The 19,050-nt window shown below is 36.0% G+C and overlaps 1 protein-coding gene across 2 annotated transcripts in view; it reads right to left on the minus strand.

The window, feature by feature from the left end:
- Positions 1–4,223: 4,223 nt before the first annotated feature.
- The window catches only part of LOC115218232 (VPS9 domain-containing protein 1), a 60,440-nt gene continuing 45,613 nt past the window's right edge, over positions 4,224–19,050 (minus strand). For both annotated transcript variants that reach the window (XM_029787959.2, XM_036505221.1), the window contains 5 exons: positions 17,893–18,717; positions 13,605–13,807; positions 10,913–11,009; positions 6,487–6,591; positions 4,224–4,855 (listed from right to left, as the gene is read on the minus strand). In XM_029787959.2, coding sequence (XP_029643819.1) covers positions 4,747–4,855; positions 6,487–6,591; positions 10,913–11,009; positions 13,605–13,807; positions 17,893–18,717 — 1,339 coding nt within the window. In that variant the 3' untranslated portion in view covers positions 4,224–4,746. The remainder of the gene's footprint in view (positions 4,856–6,486; positions 6,592–10,912; positions 11,010–13,604; positions 13,808–17,892; positions 18,718–19,050) is intronic.

Genomic DNA, 19,050 nt, shown 5'->3' on the forward strand with positions numbered 1-19,050 from the left:
TCTCGTTTTTCTATTTGTTTCTTTCGTTGTTCAAAAAAAGTTCGTTTTCCATGTTTTTGTGTTTTGTTTTCGTTTCTCATTTTCTTCACGTTTTTTTTTTTGACGTCCTATTTCAGGATAGCCTCATGGTATGGTATACGCAGAGAAAATTACAACAAATAAAATAATTAAAATACCATACAATAAAATTAGTTAAATAAATATATTTTACCTGTTATTAATCTATATTTTAAATAAATGCACGTGTTAAGAAAAATCCAAATGTAGGCTTAATAATAATTGCAATCTAGATCACGTGATTTATAAATGTGTAGTAACCTCTGATAATGATAATAACAATATTAATAATAAAGAATATATTGGATCCACAGCGAACGAAATTAAAAGGATTTCCTAACATTATCAGTTTTTCAAAAATCCCAAATTAAAAAATTCGACAGGTCTAAGTAAATACATATGTGAGTTAAAATTTAATAAAATAGAATACACCTTTAATTGGTATATTATTTGTAGAGCGAACCTCACTTGGTTTGCTCTACAAATTGTAACCAAATGAGGATACCTTATACATCGACACAGGCTTCATCCAACCACCGTCAATCATAAAACAATTAGTTAATAACATTAGCCCGTACGTTTCCAACCTATCCGCTGATAAAGCTACTTTCGTAAAGGCTTCCCCATACTACAATACCGCATTAGAAAAGTCCGACTTTAAGAATAGCATAAATTATATTGAATCAGATGTAGATAAACCAAGAAGACACAGGTAGAGGAAACTTTTATGGTACAATCCCTTATGCAGTATGAACGTAGTCACTAATGTAGCTAGAAAATTCCTAAAATGAATAGATAATCACTTCCCATACTCACATAAATACTATTTCAACAGAAATACAATTAATGTTAGCTTAAGTTGCTTCCCCAATATAGGGTCGATTATATTCAACCATGGTAAAAATAACAATATTAGAAAATACAACCCAAAGACCATGTAATTATAGATCTCTGAATAACTGTATATCTCTCTTACCATGAAACCAATAGTAGCCTGGTTAACCTACAAATAAAGACTATTTATCCACCAATACGATGTCGGGCATTCATTCTCACTGTTCCATAATAACACCTATATATATATATATATGCGTTAATGTGTGTGTGCGTGTGCGCGCACGTTATCATCATCTTCGTTGTCTTAACATCCACTTTTCCATGCTTACATTGGTCTGAGAGAATTCGCTGAAGCAAATTTTCTACAGTTGGATACCCTTCATGTCACCAACCTTAACTAATTTCAAAGCAAGCTGATAATTCCCTAGTTTTCGCAACACCAAACTATCTGGGGAAAGTTATGAACTTCTTTTCTCAACAAATATAGTTATGCCAGTGCATATTCTTTAAAGTATGTTGACATAAAGCAACTTTGATGCTTTGGCAATTGCAATCCATTATCTAACTATTCACACATAGTACTGTCAGACTGGGGGTTTGTTTTGTGATCACCAGCTGCACTGATATGTTACACAAATCAACTAAATAGCTTCCCTCTCACCTCAATTTTTCCTTTCACCTCACTCTTGCTTGCTTCTCTTTCTTTCCCCTTCTCTCACCAAGTTTCTCTTTTCTACTACTTCCTGTCAACATATGAAACTCAGATTACTTGCATTCCTCATGGTAACGAAGAGCCCCTCACTCAGAGTGAAAGGTAGACTGTATGACACATGTGTGCAAACAGCCATGCTATACGGTAGTGAAACATGGGCTGTGACTGCTGAGAACATGCGTAGGCTTGAAAGGAATGACGCTAGTATGCTCTGCTGGATGTGTAATATTAGTATACATACATGACAAACCGTAAGTCCCCTGTGAGAAAAGTTGGACATAAAAAGCATCAGATGTGGTGTGCAAGAGAGACGACTGTGAAGGTATGGTTACGTGTTGCGTATGAATGAGGACAGCTGTGTGAAAGTGTCACACCCTAACAGCGGAGGGAACCTGTGGAAGAGGTAGACCCAGGAAGACATGGGATGAGGTGGTTAAGGACGACCTTCGAATGTTGGGCCTCACAGAAGCAATGACAAATGACTGAAACCTTTGAAGATATACTGTGCTTGAGAAGACCCGGCAAGCCAAGTGATATGGTAGCCGTAGCCTATGCCAGTGTCGCATAACCAGCCCAATTAAGTGTTCCTTTCCATCGTCAGGCAATATGCTGTGCTTGAGAAGACCTGTTAAAATCAAGCGAAATCACTGTCGTGGCCAATGCCAGTACCGCCTGACTGGCACGTAAACAGCACCATTTGAGCACAGTCAATGCCAGTGTCATCTGACTGGCCCCGTGCCGGTGACACGTAAAAAGCACCATTCCATCGTGGGTCGATGCCGCTGCCACCTGACTGGCCCCCATACCGGTGGCACATAAATGGCACCCACTACACTCTCGGAGTGATTGGTGTTAGGAAGGGCATCCAGCTGTAAAAACCTTGCCAGATCAAATTGGAGCCTAGTGCAACCTCCTGCCTTGCCAGTCCTCAGTCAAACCGTCCAACCAATGTCAGCATGGAAGGCGGACATTAAACGATGATAATGATGATGATCTGGTTTCAGCCAGTTTCTTAACACAGGTGATATAAAACTTTATTTTTTCTCTTGTCATCTTTTCCTTGAAGAAGGATTCTGTCAAAAAGGTTAGGTATTCCATTCTCCACAGCAATTTCATGGTATTCTTCAACACACTTTCTCCAAATAATACAAGTCTTGCTTGGATTCTCTTTTATCAAATAAATATCATATATGTTGTGCAAATCAATTTAAATGTCAAAAAATTGATTGAGCATTTCACAAATGTGTTCAACTTCCCATAATTTACAAAATTTACAAACTGAAATATCAATGAATCTCCTCATGAATATTATTATGAAATGGAACATTATGTGAATATCCATAACAGTGTCTAAATATTTGAAGTGAGGGAAAAAAATATGTCTAATGTGGCACAGTAGTGGTACAGGTGCCATTTCAGCAGGTTCTGGGACAAGAATGTGCGGTCTCATCTCCAGCCCAGACATCAACCCTATGGAATTCACTATTTGGTCCATTCTAGAAAGTGATGTTTCAAGAGTTTCCTACTAAAATATCACCACTCTGAAGAAAGCGTTAGTCACATCAATGGATCATTTCAGTGAAGAAGTTGTCTAGCATTCATGTGACTGTCCACTCCCGTCTTTGAGTGATTGTGAAAGCTAAAGGCTGACATATTGAATGAAATGTATCTTAATACGTTACATGACCATATTTAATTTAATCTTAAAGAACTCATGTGTTTTTATGCCCTTTACTAAAAATCAATTAGGAATCCTTTAGTACACCCTGTACAAGAGAATAGAAGAGAGGGTGTGCAATGATTCTAGGTGGGGAATGAGCGAGGGTAAAATGAGACATTCAGATTTATTTCTTTGACACTGATTACAGTGTATACCACGATTTTTGACCTTGGGTAGCAACTGTTATTTCCTATTTGCTTACCCACTAGAAAGTATGAAAAATGGTAATTGGTCTTGTTACATTTATACAAAACCTAAAGAATCCCTCTCAACACATGGTTATGGTGCTCCCCCACTACTCCTGCTCATGATCAGAGATGCTCATATTGTCAGCCACTAAGGGACATGCTCAAGTGGTTATGGTCGGGCAACTGACAAGCAAATCTGTAATATTTAGCAGAATATTTTGTATAATGATATTTCTGCTTCAGCAACTCAGCACTGTATGTATAATGGAAAATAGGTCAGTTTCAAAACATTGATGTCCAGGTCACAAATGCAAAGTTTGAAGGGAATAGTAGTCATTTCCTTTGGTTTCTAGAAGGAAGCAAATAGGAAATAATACTTATTGACCAAAGACAAAAAAATTTTAATGCTGTTACTCACAGTTACCACCTTAACCATATTTTCATTGAAGTACACTGCTTTTGTTTCAATTAATTTTGAAAATAACGAAGAATTTAGTAAAATAATTATTATGCTGAAGTTTGGAACATAAATTAACAGGAGGTTAATTTAGACGACTTGAAAACAGGAAGCTTTTATCAAAGAATCAGGGAAGATCTAAAGAAGTTTGGTATCAAAAGGATTAATACCTAGGCAAATGTGTAGCTTACAATCTTCATTTATACTTCTATCATTGAAGCACCAGGCAATGAAAAACTAAAAACACAGATAAGGGCTTTAAATAAAATTTTAATTGAAACTTTCCAAGTATTTTGTAAACAGTATTGACTTGATATATCATTAGTAATATATTTTATATATTTACAGATTCATTGTTAATGGTCATTTGATATCACTGCATGCTTATTATATATAGTAGAATTCGATGATAAATAATATGTTGTTTATAAATATTATTGTGATTGAGTTATTTAATTAGTAATGTATTAGTTATATGGTAAAAAAAGGTGACCATATAACATATAACAATGAAGTAATTAAAACAGTTGAGCTGTTCGCTCAAGAACAAACAACACAACATCTGTGTGATATAAACCAGATAGCTTACTGAAGCTAATAAATGCCATCACTGCTTGTTGAAAACTTTACAGAGAATCCCACAAAACATGGAATGTAAATCTATAGAAATTGGGGCAGGTGGAAGGCTCAATATTACTTCCAGCATATAAATGCAAAAAAAAAACATTGTTTTTGCTGAAGAATTTTCCAAATATCACATAAATACAATTTCATACTAATTTCCAGGTAAAGTGTGAAAGACTTTTTCTGAAGATAGAGATGTAAGATATCCAAGAGCTGTTTGGAATGAAGTCAAACAGTAGCCACCTTCACCAAGAAGATACCTAGACAGAAATAAAATAAAAAACAGTAAAAATTATGAAAATTCTGTAATATTTTAAGCATATAATACACATGTACACACTTTACACCTCCAACAGAGCATGTCCACTTCATTTCTTTCTAATCTTCATACATTCTTTGCACCCATATTTCACAATCATGCAGCATTACATTTCATGCAAAAGTATCACATAATCTGCTCTTCAGTCAGAGGCAGAGAAAGAACTCCTTTGTTGCCAGCAGAAGTTATAACTCCCTGAACTTTACTTAATTTTCACTCTGAATGTCATACACTCAGAGCAGTAAATTTCACTGCAATTAGTCACACTAGCAGCAAGACCGCCCTCCTGGCAGTTTTCTACTAGCCCCTTCATAATATTTTCACATTTGATTCCCACTTCTAATAATTTTTATATTTTATGTTCTAATTATTTCTTTGTATAATAGTGCTTACTTGATTAGTAAATATTGTTTTCATTATTTTATCAGTCATAATCTCTCTCTTTTAAACAAGCATCATGGTAGTCCAACAACAGAGGGAGGAGCAATTTGTCAAGTTTTACCTTCCCCTCAAAGCAACATAGAGATTACAATTCAGCAGCCCATCTGTATGCTTTGCAGTTTGTGTGTGTGTGTGTGTGTGTGCACGTGCGTGCATGTGTGTGTGTGTGTAAGAGAGAGGGAGAGAGAACATTGCAAACAATAAATGAAATAAGCATGAAATGAAAAAATCATAAATATAAGGGCATTACTACAGATGTATATGCCCCCAACTTTTTTACCTCATAACATCCAGAAAAATGGATACTTTTTAACAAAATTTTCTACAAATACCACTTAGATGTTGTGGCTTCAGAGTATATAGGGATGTGTGGGAAAGAATTTTTCCAATGAGGTGGAGGGAAGAGTTTTGGAAAATTTACATGATCTGACTTTTTTCCCTCATAGCTTTCAGGAAAATGGGTATACAAATCCCTTCTAAACAGCATTGATTACAATTATAAAGAAATTTGTGAGGAAAATTTTTTTCATGGATTTTCTCCATTTCATTTAAATCACAGCTTTTGAAATGATGGGGTTGGAGTGGAGATGCATCTTTGTATGAAAAAAGTTTTGAAAACTTTTTATTACAAACCCACTCCCTCATCATCCCAATCCAAACCTATTAGGAATAGGAATATTTTAACACAGTGCTAAGAGCTGACAAAATGCATTAGTTATTTCATAATTTGGCACGATATAACTACAGGTAAAAAAGTGTAATAACTTCATATATTGTAACCAGTGGTAGAAAAACATAGTAACCCCCCACACACACATGCACACACACTGTAAACATAGACATGAAAGTGTGGTACAATATTTTCCAGCATACAAGTCAATGTAGTATATAGTGTAAACATTCAAACATTGTCACTATCTTTCCAAATCCTACTGCATTTCACAGAGAACTTTTGTTCTTCCAAAGACATCTTGGTATATAAGTCATCCCACCTTTTTTAGCTGCAAATTTTAATATGAAAATTCCAACTTGTATACTGCAAAATATGGTTACCAGGCACAGTGAAACCATAGTTAAAAATAAAAGTACTGAAGACAAGTGAAATAATAAGTATGAGCTTATGTTACTCACCCTTCATGGATCAGTTCCTCTATGGCAGCACATTCAGAGACAAGTTCTGGTAGTTCACTACGGATCAGCACATAATGCAGGATTGGAAGCAGATCATCTGCACCACTGAAAAGAAGCAATTCTAAATTCTTAATGGTGTAGTGGTGATTGTGGTGATGATAATAGTTGTGGTAACACTATAGAATTAAGAAGAGATTCATTGGCTGGCTTGTAGTTTGCAATACAGATAAACAGAATACCTCTCAGTACTACCTGATTGACTGCATGTGACTAGAGTATATCCTATTGCACCAGATGTTTTCAGCATCTCAGTGATTATACCCAAAGGCTTACCTGCTTTCCCTATATATCTGGAGGAAAGTGTACCTATATATCTGGAGGAAAGTGTACCTTTTATCTGCTTAGGATTAAAAAAATTGGGAACACATCAGTCCTGTATGTCTCTATAATTCAGAAAAAATTAGAGGCATAGCAACTGCTTCAAGAAGTTCAGTAGTTTCTATTTCTGTAAATAATTCCCAACATTTGGAGCTACATGAATTACATGTCTGATGTTGTTGATGATTTTTTGGAGTGTGACATGTTGACATTGATGAGCATGGTTTGATATCTGAGACAATGTTCTTAAATGTTGTTGTTGGGATGTAGGACATTGTAGTTTTGCTTTCTATTATTAATTTTTTTTCTTTCTTTCTTTTTTTTTTGTATGTCTTCTATAGACATAAACTTGTATCCTGGCAAAAACATTGCAGGAATGACTAGATGGATGCTACACCCGCTTACTCCAACATGCACTGAATATCAAATGGCAACAGAGGGTGATCAATGAAGACCTCCACAGGGACCTTCCCCTGATATCACAGGTGGTCAAAACCAAGAGACTCCATTTTGCTGGGCATTGCTACTGGGCCAGGAACAAAAGCATCAGGGATGTGTTACTCTGGGAACCAACACATGGCTACAGGAGCAGAAGTTGACTAAGCAGTTGACCAGCTACAACATATGCTGACAGACTAGTGATTGACAGCAGTCTATCAGCTCCCCATCGTCAAACATGTTTCCACAGCTGGCAGAGTGATGATGATGATGATGATGATGATGCTGATAATGAACATTACAGATCATCTATTGTCTCCCTCCCAACTTCCTGTCTCCCTTTGTCCTCTCTACCCATATAATATTTTCCACTATTCCTAGGAGAGCTACTGCCCACTATGAGTAGTACAGCTCTTGATATTTTATATACAAGGTAAACTCTCAAGAAAACCCCATGTAACACTTATTTCAAAGGTAAAAATTCTGATTGTCTCATATTATTACGTACATTATGTACCACAAAATATATCCTATTGCAATACATGAATCTGTAACATTTATTATTATAGTCATCATCATCATCACTCTGCCAGCTGTGGAAACATGTCTGACCATGAGGAAATACTATCTTCCTTGGAAACAGGTAAGAGTCGGTGACAGGGAAAACATCCAGCCACAGAAAATCTGCCTCAATAAATTCCATCTGACCCATACAAACATGGAAAAAAATAAATGTTCAAATGACGATGATACATATAAATATATATGTATGTATATATGTATCATCATCATCATCATCATCATCGTTTAGCATCCGTTTTCCATGCTAGCATGGGTTGGACGGTTCCACTGGGGTCTGTGAAGCCAGAAGGCTTCATCAGGCCCAGTCAAATCTGGCAGTGTTTCTACGGCTGGATGCCCTTCCTAACGCCAACCACTCCGTGAGTGTAGTGGGTGCTTTTTACGTGCCACCCGCACTGGTGCCAGACAGAGCTGGCAAACGGCCACGAACGGATGGTGCTTTTTATGTGCCACCGGCACGAGGGCCAGGCGAGGCTGGCAACAGACACGAAACGGGGCAGTGCTGGCAACGGTCGCGAAACGGAAAGTTCTCTTACATGCCACCGGCACTGGTAACACATCTGCAATTTCCATTGATCGATTTCAATTCTGATCCTCACTTGCCTCAACGGGTCTTCACAAGTAGAGTTTCGACATGCCACCGGCACTGGTAACACATCCGCAATTTCCATTGATCGATTTCGATTCTGATCCTCACTTGCCTCAACACGTCTATATTTAATACATATATATATATATATATATATATATATACATACACACACACATTAGTACATACGCGCACACACATATATATGTATATATATATACAGGCATACCTCACCCTAAGTCATTAATAGGTTCCAGGAGACATGACTTAATTCGAAAAATGACTTAGGTCAAATTAACTTCACTCTAGGCTAGGCCAAATTTTCTTGTCCCTAGGCTAAACCGATAATAACCATTCCCAGATCTGTACTTTATTTATGAATGCATATTCAATAATACATGGTTAATAAAAACCTATTTTAAGCTTACAAACAAATAATTTTTATTTTTTTATACAGTACAGTAAAAAAAAAAAGTTATCTAAATTTATGAATACAATTTGGCAGTGTTTACTGTACATTGTAGATGCTTTATTTATGAATGCAGACTGCAATAACACATGGTAAAATAAATTATTATTATTTCACAATAGTAAAAAAAAACTAATTTATTTTAAATTTACCAATATGTACATACAATTTGGTGATTTCGTGATTTCATTCACTAAGCTACACTACTTTATGGTGTGTATCTTAACATTTATTGTACATATTTTAATATGATTTTATATGCTTTTATTCTTATTTATTCTACAGTAACATGATTTTTATGTGCTTTTAATGGTTTTCTAGTGATTTTACAATTCCAATATTGGTGGCAGACACACATAAAGTCGAGTAAAATGACTTAACTTGATTTCTATTTTTCCATATATAATTTTTGAAAACCAATGTATAATCAAGAAAGACTTAAATCGAAATGATTTAAGCCAAGGTATGCCTGTATATATATTGGGTCATCCTATAAATAATGCGGTTTTTTCAATTGCATGAACTAAAAGTCAGAAGGGAACAGGATAAACTACTTGCATCAACTTACTATAAAAGCAGGTTATATTTTTACCTAGTCCTTATTCTTAGTGCAAGTTTTGAAGAGTGCAGTTTAATTTTAACAGTTATTTTTTCAAAGTTATAATGGAAATGACAAAGGAACATATTCGGCATACTTTGCTCAATGAGTTCAATAAAGGCAACAATGCAACAGAAAGTGCAAGGACTATTAATGCAATATATGGAGACTGGACAATAAGCATAAACCAGTGTCAACAGTGGTTCCAGAAATTCCGAACCAGAAACTACAGCCTAGAAGACGAGCCTTATCCAGGAAGATCTGTAGAGCTCGCCCCTGGTGGAACAAAATATTATCATAACTGTTGAGGAACTAGCAGAGAAGGTTAGATTTGGTCATTCAACCATTCATCGACACCTGCATGCAATTGGAAAAGTCAGCAAATTGGGTCAATGGGTTCCTCACAAACTTTCAGAGTCTGATCACATGCAGAGAGTGAATCTGTGCTCTTCTTTGCTGTCACATCTCACGAATGAACTTTTTTGGGACTGAAGAGTGACTGATGAGAAATGGGTTCTCTATAAAAATGTAAGTGCCAAAGACAGTGGGTAGCAAAAGGAGAAACACCATAGGTCTTCAACCATGTAAGGTGTTGTTATCTGTTTGGTGGGATATGAAAGGTTTAGTCCACTTTGAACTTTTAAACCCAAACTAAATGATAACAAAGGAGATCTACTGCAAGCAGCTTGAGCAGCTTAAGTCAGCGCTAGAAGAAAAACGAGCATCTTTGGTTTGAAGATGAAAGGTGTTCTTCCATCAGGATAATGCTTGGCTACATACAACAAAGATGATATTCCAGAGGCTGGAGCAGTTTGAATGGGAAACAATGCCCCACCCACCATATTTGCTGGACATTGCCCCACCTGATTATCATTTATTCCATAGTCTTCAAAATCATTTGGATGGAAAAATCATTAATCCTGTAGACGAGGTCAGAACAGTACTAGAGGAGTATTTTTCATCACGGACAAGTGAATTTTAGAAGAGGGGCTTTGCAAGTCTACCAGATAGGTGGAAGAATATTATAGAAAATGAAGGAGAGTATATTTTAGATTAAAAGACAATTATGTTTATCTTAATTTTGAAAAATAAAAAAAAAGTATTAAAAAAACGCATTATTTATGGGATGATCCAATAAATATATATATATATATACATATATATATAAAGATAGATAGATAGATACACACACATACATATTTATACACAAACACATCAATACATACACACATGCACACACATACATACACACACATACATACATACACATACACACACATATATACACACACACATACATACATATTAATTCATGTAGAAACATAAGTGTTTAAGATATAATGTAGGAAAATGCCACATGTGGTCTACATACACAGTAGGTGCATGATCTTCAGTATTGCTCTTTACACCAGTATGACTTGGATGTTGATAGTCTGCAATGCATTGGCATACCTGTCGGATAACACGAACTGAAAAACAAAACAGGAAGTAATCATCTAGAAACATTTCGCTCTCTTAACGATTTGCAGGGACACAGTATTTCATTATGCAACCATAACAAACTAAAAAGTATATTAAAAATTTTTTATAAACCAATACCATGTACTACTGTGTTAGCAGTGCTATTGCTTCATTTGTTCAAGTTATCTCAACAGATTCTCTATAGAAATTATAGCTGGCACTGATTTTGTTACAAAGTTTCATATCCAAGACACCTGATGTAAACAACAATATGATCGAAAATGAAAAATGGGTAATGGGTGTCATCATCATCATTTAACGTCTGCTTTCCATGCTAGCATGGGTTGGACGATTTGACTGAGGGCTGGCGAACCAGATGGCCGCACCAGGCTCCAATCTGATCTGGTAGTTTCTACAGCTGGATGCCCTTCCTAACGCCAACCACTCCGAGAGTGTAGTGGGTGCTTTTACATGCCACTGGCACGAGGGCCAGTCAGGCGGTACTGGCAACGGCCATGCTCAAATGGTGTTTTTTACGTGCCACCTGAACAGGAGTCAATCCAGTGACACTGGCAACGATCTCGCTTGAATGTTTTTTTACGTGCCACTGGCACAAGTGCCAGAAGGCGACGCTGGTAACGATCACGCTCAAATGGTGCTTTTTACATGCCACCAGCACAGAAGCCAGACAACTGCTCTGGCAGTGATCCTGCTCGAGTGGAGCTGTTAGCGCTCCACTGGCACGGGTGCCAATGACATATTTCAGGAGTTTTTGCTCCTTCCTCAGCACCCATCGACTCATTCATCATCCATGAATTCATTGCTTAAACAGCCACTAAATGTAATGGTGTAATGTTATTAGATATACCAATTTTACATATTAAATACATTCCTGGAAGCTGGTAGGTAAATGTCAATGAATTCTAGGCACATGGTATTTCATTACGCAACCATACTTTATACTTTGTAGTATATCATGATTGCATAACAAAATACCATGTGCCTAGGATTCATTAACATTTACCTACCAGCTTCCAAGAATGTATTTAATAAGTAAAATTGGTATATTCAATAACCTTACACCACTATATTTAGTGGCTGTTTAAGCAAATGAGTTCATGGCAAATGAATGGGTAGGATGGGTGCTGATAAACAAGCAAAAATTCCTGAAACATGTCATATATGCCCATTACCCATTTTTCATCTTTGATCTCATTGTTTGTTTACATCAAGTGTCTCAGACACGAAACTTCGTAACAAAACTAGTGGTGGCTATAATTTCTATAGAAAATCTGTAGATATAACCTGAACAAATGATCGATCTCTCTCACACACACACACATACACTCTTTCAATATCCATATTACTTACTTCATTTCATCCTTTAAACTCATTCTGCTCACCCACTCACTTCTGATTATCCTCTCAAGAAAAACCACAAATGTATGGACACATCCTTTCCTCTATGAAGTTTAAAAATAGTGTCATCATCATCATCATCGATTAACGTCCACTTTCCATGCTGGCATGGTTTGGACAGTTTGACTGAGGTCTGGAAAGACAGCGGCTGCACCAAGCTCCAATCTGATCTGGCAATGATTCTACAGCTGGACACCCTTCCTAACGCCAACCACTCAGAGAGTGTAATAAGTGCTTTTAACATGCCACCAGAACAGGAGCCAGTCAGGCATGTCTGGCATCGATCACATTTGTGTAGTGCTTTTTACACGCCACTGGCCCGGGGACCAGTCAGCAAGTACAGACACTTTCGGATGGTGCTTTTTACATGCCACTGGCACAAGATCCCGTCAGCGAATACTGGCATCAGCCACATTTGGATGGTGCTTTTTATATGCCACCGGCATGGGAGCCAGTCAGGTGAACATGGCACCAACCACGTTTGGATAGTGCTTTTTATGTACCACCGGCATGGGAGCCAGTCAGCGGGCATTGGCCACAGCTATGATATTGGTTTTACTTTACTCAACAGGTCTTCTCAAGCATATCATATCGCCCAACACATCGGGGGTACTCTTAACTAAACCAGACATACATGGCTGCAATCTCACTTTAGTTACCAGGTTTTCTCAATCACAGCATATCTCCAAAGGTCTTGGTCTCCTGTCATTGCCTCTGTGAGGCCCAGCGTTCGAAGATCATGCTTCACCACCTCATCCTATGTCTTCCAGGGTCTATCTCTTCCTCAGGTTCCTTCCACAGTTAGGGAATGGCACTTCCTCACGCAACTGTCCTCATCCATATGTAACACATGACCATACCAGTGCAGTCGTCTCTCTTGCACACCATATTTGATGCTTCTTATGCCCAACTTTTCACTCAGGCCACTTACACTGTCAGGTATGCACACTGGCATTACCCATCCAGTGGATCATACTAGCTTCATTTTTTTCAAGCTTATGCATGTCCTCAGCACTCATGGCCCATGTTTCATTGCCGTGTAGCATGGCAGTTCACAAACATGCATCATACAGTCTACCTTTCATCCTAACCCTAATTCAACAGCTTCATCTTCAATTTTGCGATGGTATAACATACACTATTTCAAAATTCATAAACTTAAAACCTGCTTTGTAATTACTTACCCAAGCATTCCATTTTCATTAAGGGTGCCGTCAAATCTTTCACTGATCTCAACTCTTCAACTGCAGACTGATAAGGAAACTGACCAGAAGTGGAAGACTGTTCAAGACAAAGATTTGGTGCCACATCAACATCTTGTGGCATTACATTCTGATAGTCAGTCATTACCTGAGCTGCTTTATATTCTTCATCTCTATGAACAATTCTGAAATACAATGTATATTGTCAGTATTAATTTTCAAATTAAACCTAATGTTTAGCTTCTAAATAAAAAGATTAATTACTAAAAAAGTGAATACAGACAAAATAATGTGAAAATAAGATTATTTTTCTCACTAAACAGTGAAAAGATGAGAAAACATTAGGAGCTTTAATTTTTTTCTTAATGGTTTTACATTTATCTTCACATTTTTTTCTTCTGCTACCTAAACAAGTACAATGGGATAGTTATGTCAATCTTTTTGCATTAGATTTCATATAATTTATATCTTGGTGGCCCATATGTAATTGTTTTAAAACTAGATGTAATTTTTGAGGAATAACAACTTTCTCGCAAAAGAGACAATCATTTATGGATGATAAAGCACAGGAAATACTGTTTCAGATCTTCTGAATGGAGTTTTCTAGGCCAGCTTGTTCATTGATATCTACAATTCCCTCACGAAAATCCACTTTAAAACTGGCATAAATAATATTAATTTGATTTCTTGGATTGTAAACAAGTCGAAAACTTAGTAAGAGAATTTTTTGCTTACTTCCTCTGAATGATTTGGTAAACAAAACCTCTTCTTATGACCAAAATTGTAGCATAATTGACATTTATGTTGCTTGCAGTGGGATAAAAATTTTCCATGTCTTACCCCCACCAAATCAACACAGATGAAAAGGACTAGAAATTCTTTTCTGTCAATAGGTCATGGTTTAAGATTAGTTTTCACTTGACCTACTGATTCTAAACTTATTCACTTGTCACTCATTTCAATCATCTTTGTATCGTGCTTCAATTTTATTAACTTTTGGTACTTTTTGCTGGCTTGCTGTGCAGTCATACCTGGTCATACCTCTAACTGTGATGACAGTTTAGTATGAATGTCCATATCCAATGGTGATTGTAGACCAGCAATGAAGATTAAACATTTAAACTGATTATGAGTTAAAGAATTCAAATTGAAACGTTCACATTTGCAATTTACTCTACCTGCATAGCTGACAAAGTTATCTTCCTTGGACTTGGCAATTTTAAAATACTTGCATCTAATGTTAAACAAAATTGAGTTTGCACTAAAAATCTTCTGAAGGATTTCAACTATCTCAGTGAAACTGATGTCTCGTGTATTTTTCAGTAGTATATAGTTGATGTATTTATTGTGTTCATTGGCTCTGAGCTTCATTAACTTTCTGTCTATCAATGGGTCCAATGGACCCATTTCAGTTTTTTCAGTTGCTTTTTCCTACTGTTTATATTATTTGATTCTGCTGATGTCTGGTGATTCTTATTTTTTCTTCACTTTCTTTTATTTGTTAAATGGGAAATTTCCCGTATGTTTATAAAAGCTAGAAAATTTCAGTTTATACATTAATTACTGTATGGCTTCATTGGACCTTCGAATTAAATTCAGACAATACTCTTGTCATTTTAAACAGAATAAAAGCAGTATCAAGTATTATTTTCCTAGATATTTATCAGATATAGAATAGATAAAATTGTATTCAATTTATTTGCTGAATTTTAGATAGAATAGGAAAAATTGTGAAAATATTCCTGTAAATTTGTGTGGTACTGCATCACCTTCAATCTGCTAGGTTATAAGGTGATGCAATATTTCTATGTCATGGGCAGCGAACTAGCAGAATCATTAGCACACTGGGCAAAATGCTTAGTGGTATTTCGTCTGCCCTAACGTTCTGAGTTCAAATTCCGCCGAGGTCAATTTTGCCTTTCATCCTTTCAGGGTCGATTAAATAAGTACCAGTTATGCACTGGGGTCGATGTAATCAATTAAATCCACTTGTTTGTCCCCTATCTATTTTGCCCCCTGTGGGCAATGAAGAAATAAATATTTCTATGTCATGACACAATTCTTACAATATATTGCATCATCTTTCAGGAGAGTATAAATATGTGAGTAAGCAATATCTACCTTTAGTCTGTTATCAAGTTTCATATAGTTTAGTTGTGCTTTCCAATATGCCAAGACATGAAAACTTGAGTGAAGACCAAATATCGAAAAGGTTATTGGAATTAGATGAAGAATGGGAAGAAGATAGTAGTGATTCCTTCTATTTCTCTGAAGATGATGGTGAAAGTGATTGTGTGCTGGACAGTTTAGGTTCTATGTCATCAAATGAAGGAGATACTCAAAAATAATTATCTACAAGCCACCCAATTATGAATGAGCAATATGTTTCTAGAGACAGACAAGAAATTTGGCATTCTAATCCTCTCACTTAAGTAGCAATAAGAACTTCATCTTGCAATATTGTATGCCAAGAATGTGGACCAACCCATTTTGCTAAAAGTTCTTGTGATAGCATTGAAACATGCTTTACTATCTTTTTGTGCCAAAATCTTCTTGAAGTAATTTGTAAATTGACAAATGTTGAAGGTCAGGTTGTTTACAAAAAAAAATGGAAGGAAATTGATCACTCTGAACTAAGGAAATTTATTGGACTCATTATTCTTATAGGTGTTTATGAATCTAAACATGAAAATGTCACACAGTTATGGAATCAAGAAGATGGCCAAGGAAGATTTCAACAGATTTTACAAGTATTGTTTTGATGATGCTAGTGCAAGAAGAAAAAAGAGAAGTGATGATAAATTGGCGCCCATAAGAGAATTATTTGAAATATAGAATCAGAATTTGCAAGATGGATATGTTCCAAGTTCATGCATGACAGTTGATGAACAAATAGTTTCATTCAGAGGGTGTTGCCAATTCCAGGTATATATTCCTTCAAAACCAGAGAAATATGGAATTAAAATTTGGGCAATAGGTGACAGTGAAACAGCTTATGCCTGGAAAATGCAAATCTACACTGGCAAAGATCCAGTAAAAGGGAGAGCGACAAATCAAGGTTCAAGAGTTGTTGAAGACCTAGTAAAAGAACTTGAAAATACTGGTCGCAATATAACTTGTGATAATTTTTTTACAAGTCTAAGATTGGCTTGAAAGCTGCTTAGCAAGAAAAGGTAATATCAGCAATTGTGTCGAAAATAAATTCTGTAATGGAATTTGAAGCTGCCTGAAATTTGTCACTGTTGGAGTTGATAGATAATCTTTGGGTCAGTAATACAATAAGGTTAAACTGTGCTGCTTCAAATTGTTTCTACTGACGTTCAAGAAGTGTTTCCATTTGCTCAAAAGAAATAGACATTTCATCTAATCCTCGGCACCACTGTTTATCTGTCAATGCTAGATTCCAAACAATTTATACCTTGGTGGCCCATATGTAATTGTTTTAAAACTAGATTTTGTAATTTTGAGGAATAACAAACTCTCACCAAACATGAGACAATCATTCACGGATGATAAAGCCTCTCTTCTGGTGTGCATTGGTCACTTCTTTTGTTTTGGTGGAACAGTTTTGATTTTTGCTTTTTGTTGACTGGAATAATAATTTAACATAACTCCTAAATATGTAAAAATGAGTTACAAATTCTTTCTACACCAGAAAAATCTAGTGGGATATATTTTATTAGTCTAGTACTCAAGGTCAAATTACAAATACAGCGTAGACACAAAGGGATAGGTATAAGCAATAGGATCACTGTATAATGAATAGTTGCTTTATTACAGGTCTATAGAAAGTAACCTACTGCAAAGTATCCTTCCTTGATCACCCTCTCAATGAGTCATATACACGAATACTAGGAGTCACCTATAACTCAATCTTTTGTTGCTTTTTTACACCTTTTTTTTATGTTGTTCATGTTTAAACTGGCTAGATGTGGCTTCTTACACCTACCCTACAATGCCATTCTAAAAATAAACAACCACATCATTGAAATCTTGAAGTTGGAAGATAATGAATGATTAATTCAAAACAATGTGAAGAAATAAGTAATTAATTTGGCAGAATAATCTGAAAGCTAAAAAGGGTTAATGAAGTTCAGATGTATGTATTTTATGAGAGGTATACATTGAATATTATGTTCTACCAAATAATGCAACACAATACATGTAAGAAGAGTTTGAATGCATGTCTTCTAACTCCCGAATAATATAAATGAAAAACAAATAAACTGCAAAAATCATAAACTTAGTGAATAAATTGGAAACATCTTACCTGAAGAGCAGCAATAAATGAGGCCAAATTGGTTTGAAAAACATCTCTTCAATACAAGCATAAATTTGGTCTCGGCCTTCAGCAGAATCTAGTCCTTCATAACAAATAATAAACATCTTCATTATCTTTTCATTGTAAAGTAATATATCTTTACTGATGTTATGTAAATGTCTTTGATATGCGTCATCGGTTAGTTTCAAGATATAGACAGATTCATCTATTACTTCACTGCTTGAGTAAGACTTCAATAAACTACTTTCATCAAATGAACTTGAACACATATCATCAGATTCCTCATCTTTTGATGTTTCTGTAAACTGTGCCAGATTTACAGTTTTTAGTTTCACTTTGTTCAGCATCTTCTGTTCTTGAATTAGATTTTCTTGCATTTCATTAGATACTTCAAGAGCAGTAAGAAGTTGTTCTTTACTTGAAATGATTACATCTTCCAGCGTTTCATCCTCCATATCCTTCATAGAAGTTGACTCTGTTATACTGTCTTCTACTTGCTTATCTTCTGAAAATGGTTCGTTGGACTGCTTTCCAGTTTCTTGCTCATTTCTATCACATGCTGTTCTATTTTCCTGAACTCTAGAGTCATCATTACTAGAAGTATCCTCCAATGATGGTGTTTGCTTTGTAAGTTCGCCAGTAGGTTTTGCACTGTCACCTTCCAGTTGTAGACTAGATGTGTTTTTATGGACATTCAATGGTACCTTTATTTGGCTCACTTCAAACGATCGTGACTGAGTAAGTCGTAAGAGATTTCGAAGAACCTTTTGTTGATACTTGTTCAATAGTGCTGTCAGAGGATGATCCACACACCTGTAATATATAAGAAGGGAATTAATAGAGATAATCAGGTAAAAAAGGTTAATCTTGGAAATGAAGAAAACCATGTAATTAGAATTAGTAATGCAAAAATGTCAATCTATGGAGACAAATATTCTAGCAAGTCATTTTGCAGGGTCTTGAAGAATGGAGATATCCACAATGAAATACCGAGAAAGAAACCCATCATACATATGTATGTGAGTGCACGTGTGTGGTGTGTGTGTGTGTCTCTCTCTCTCCTTGCCTTGACATCACTGAAGGTTTTCTCCAAGTAATTGCCCACTCTATGCTCAACACTATAGAAAGAACTTGGGAACAGAACCA

The sequence above is a fragment of the Octopus sinensis genome, linkage group LG1 (genome assembly GCF_006345805.1).
Source record: "Octopus sinensis linkage group LG1, ASM634580v1, whole genome shotgun sequence".
Classification (NCBI taxonomy): domain Eukaryota; kingdom Metazoa; phylum Mollusca; class Cephalopoda; order Octopoda; family Octopodidae; genus Octopus; species Octopus sinensis.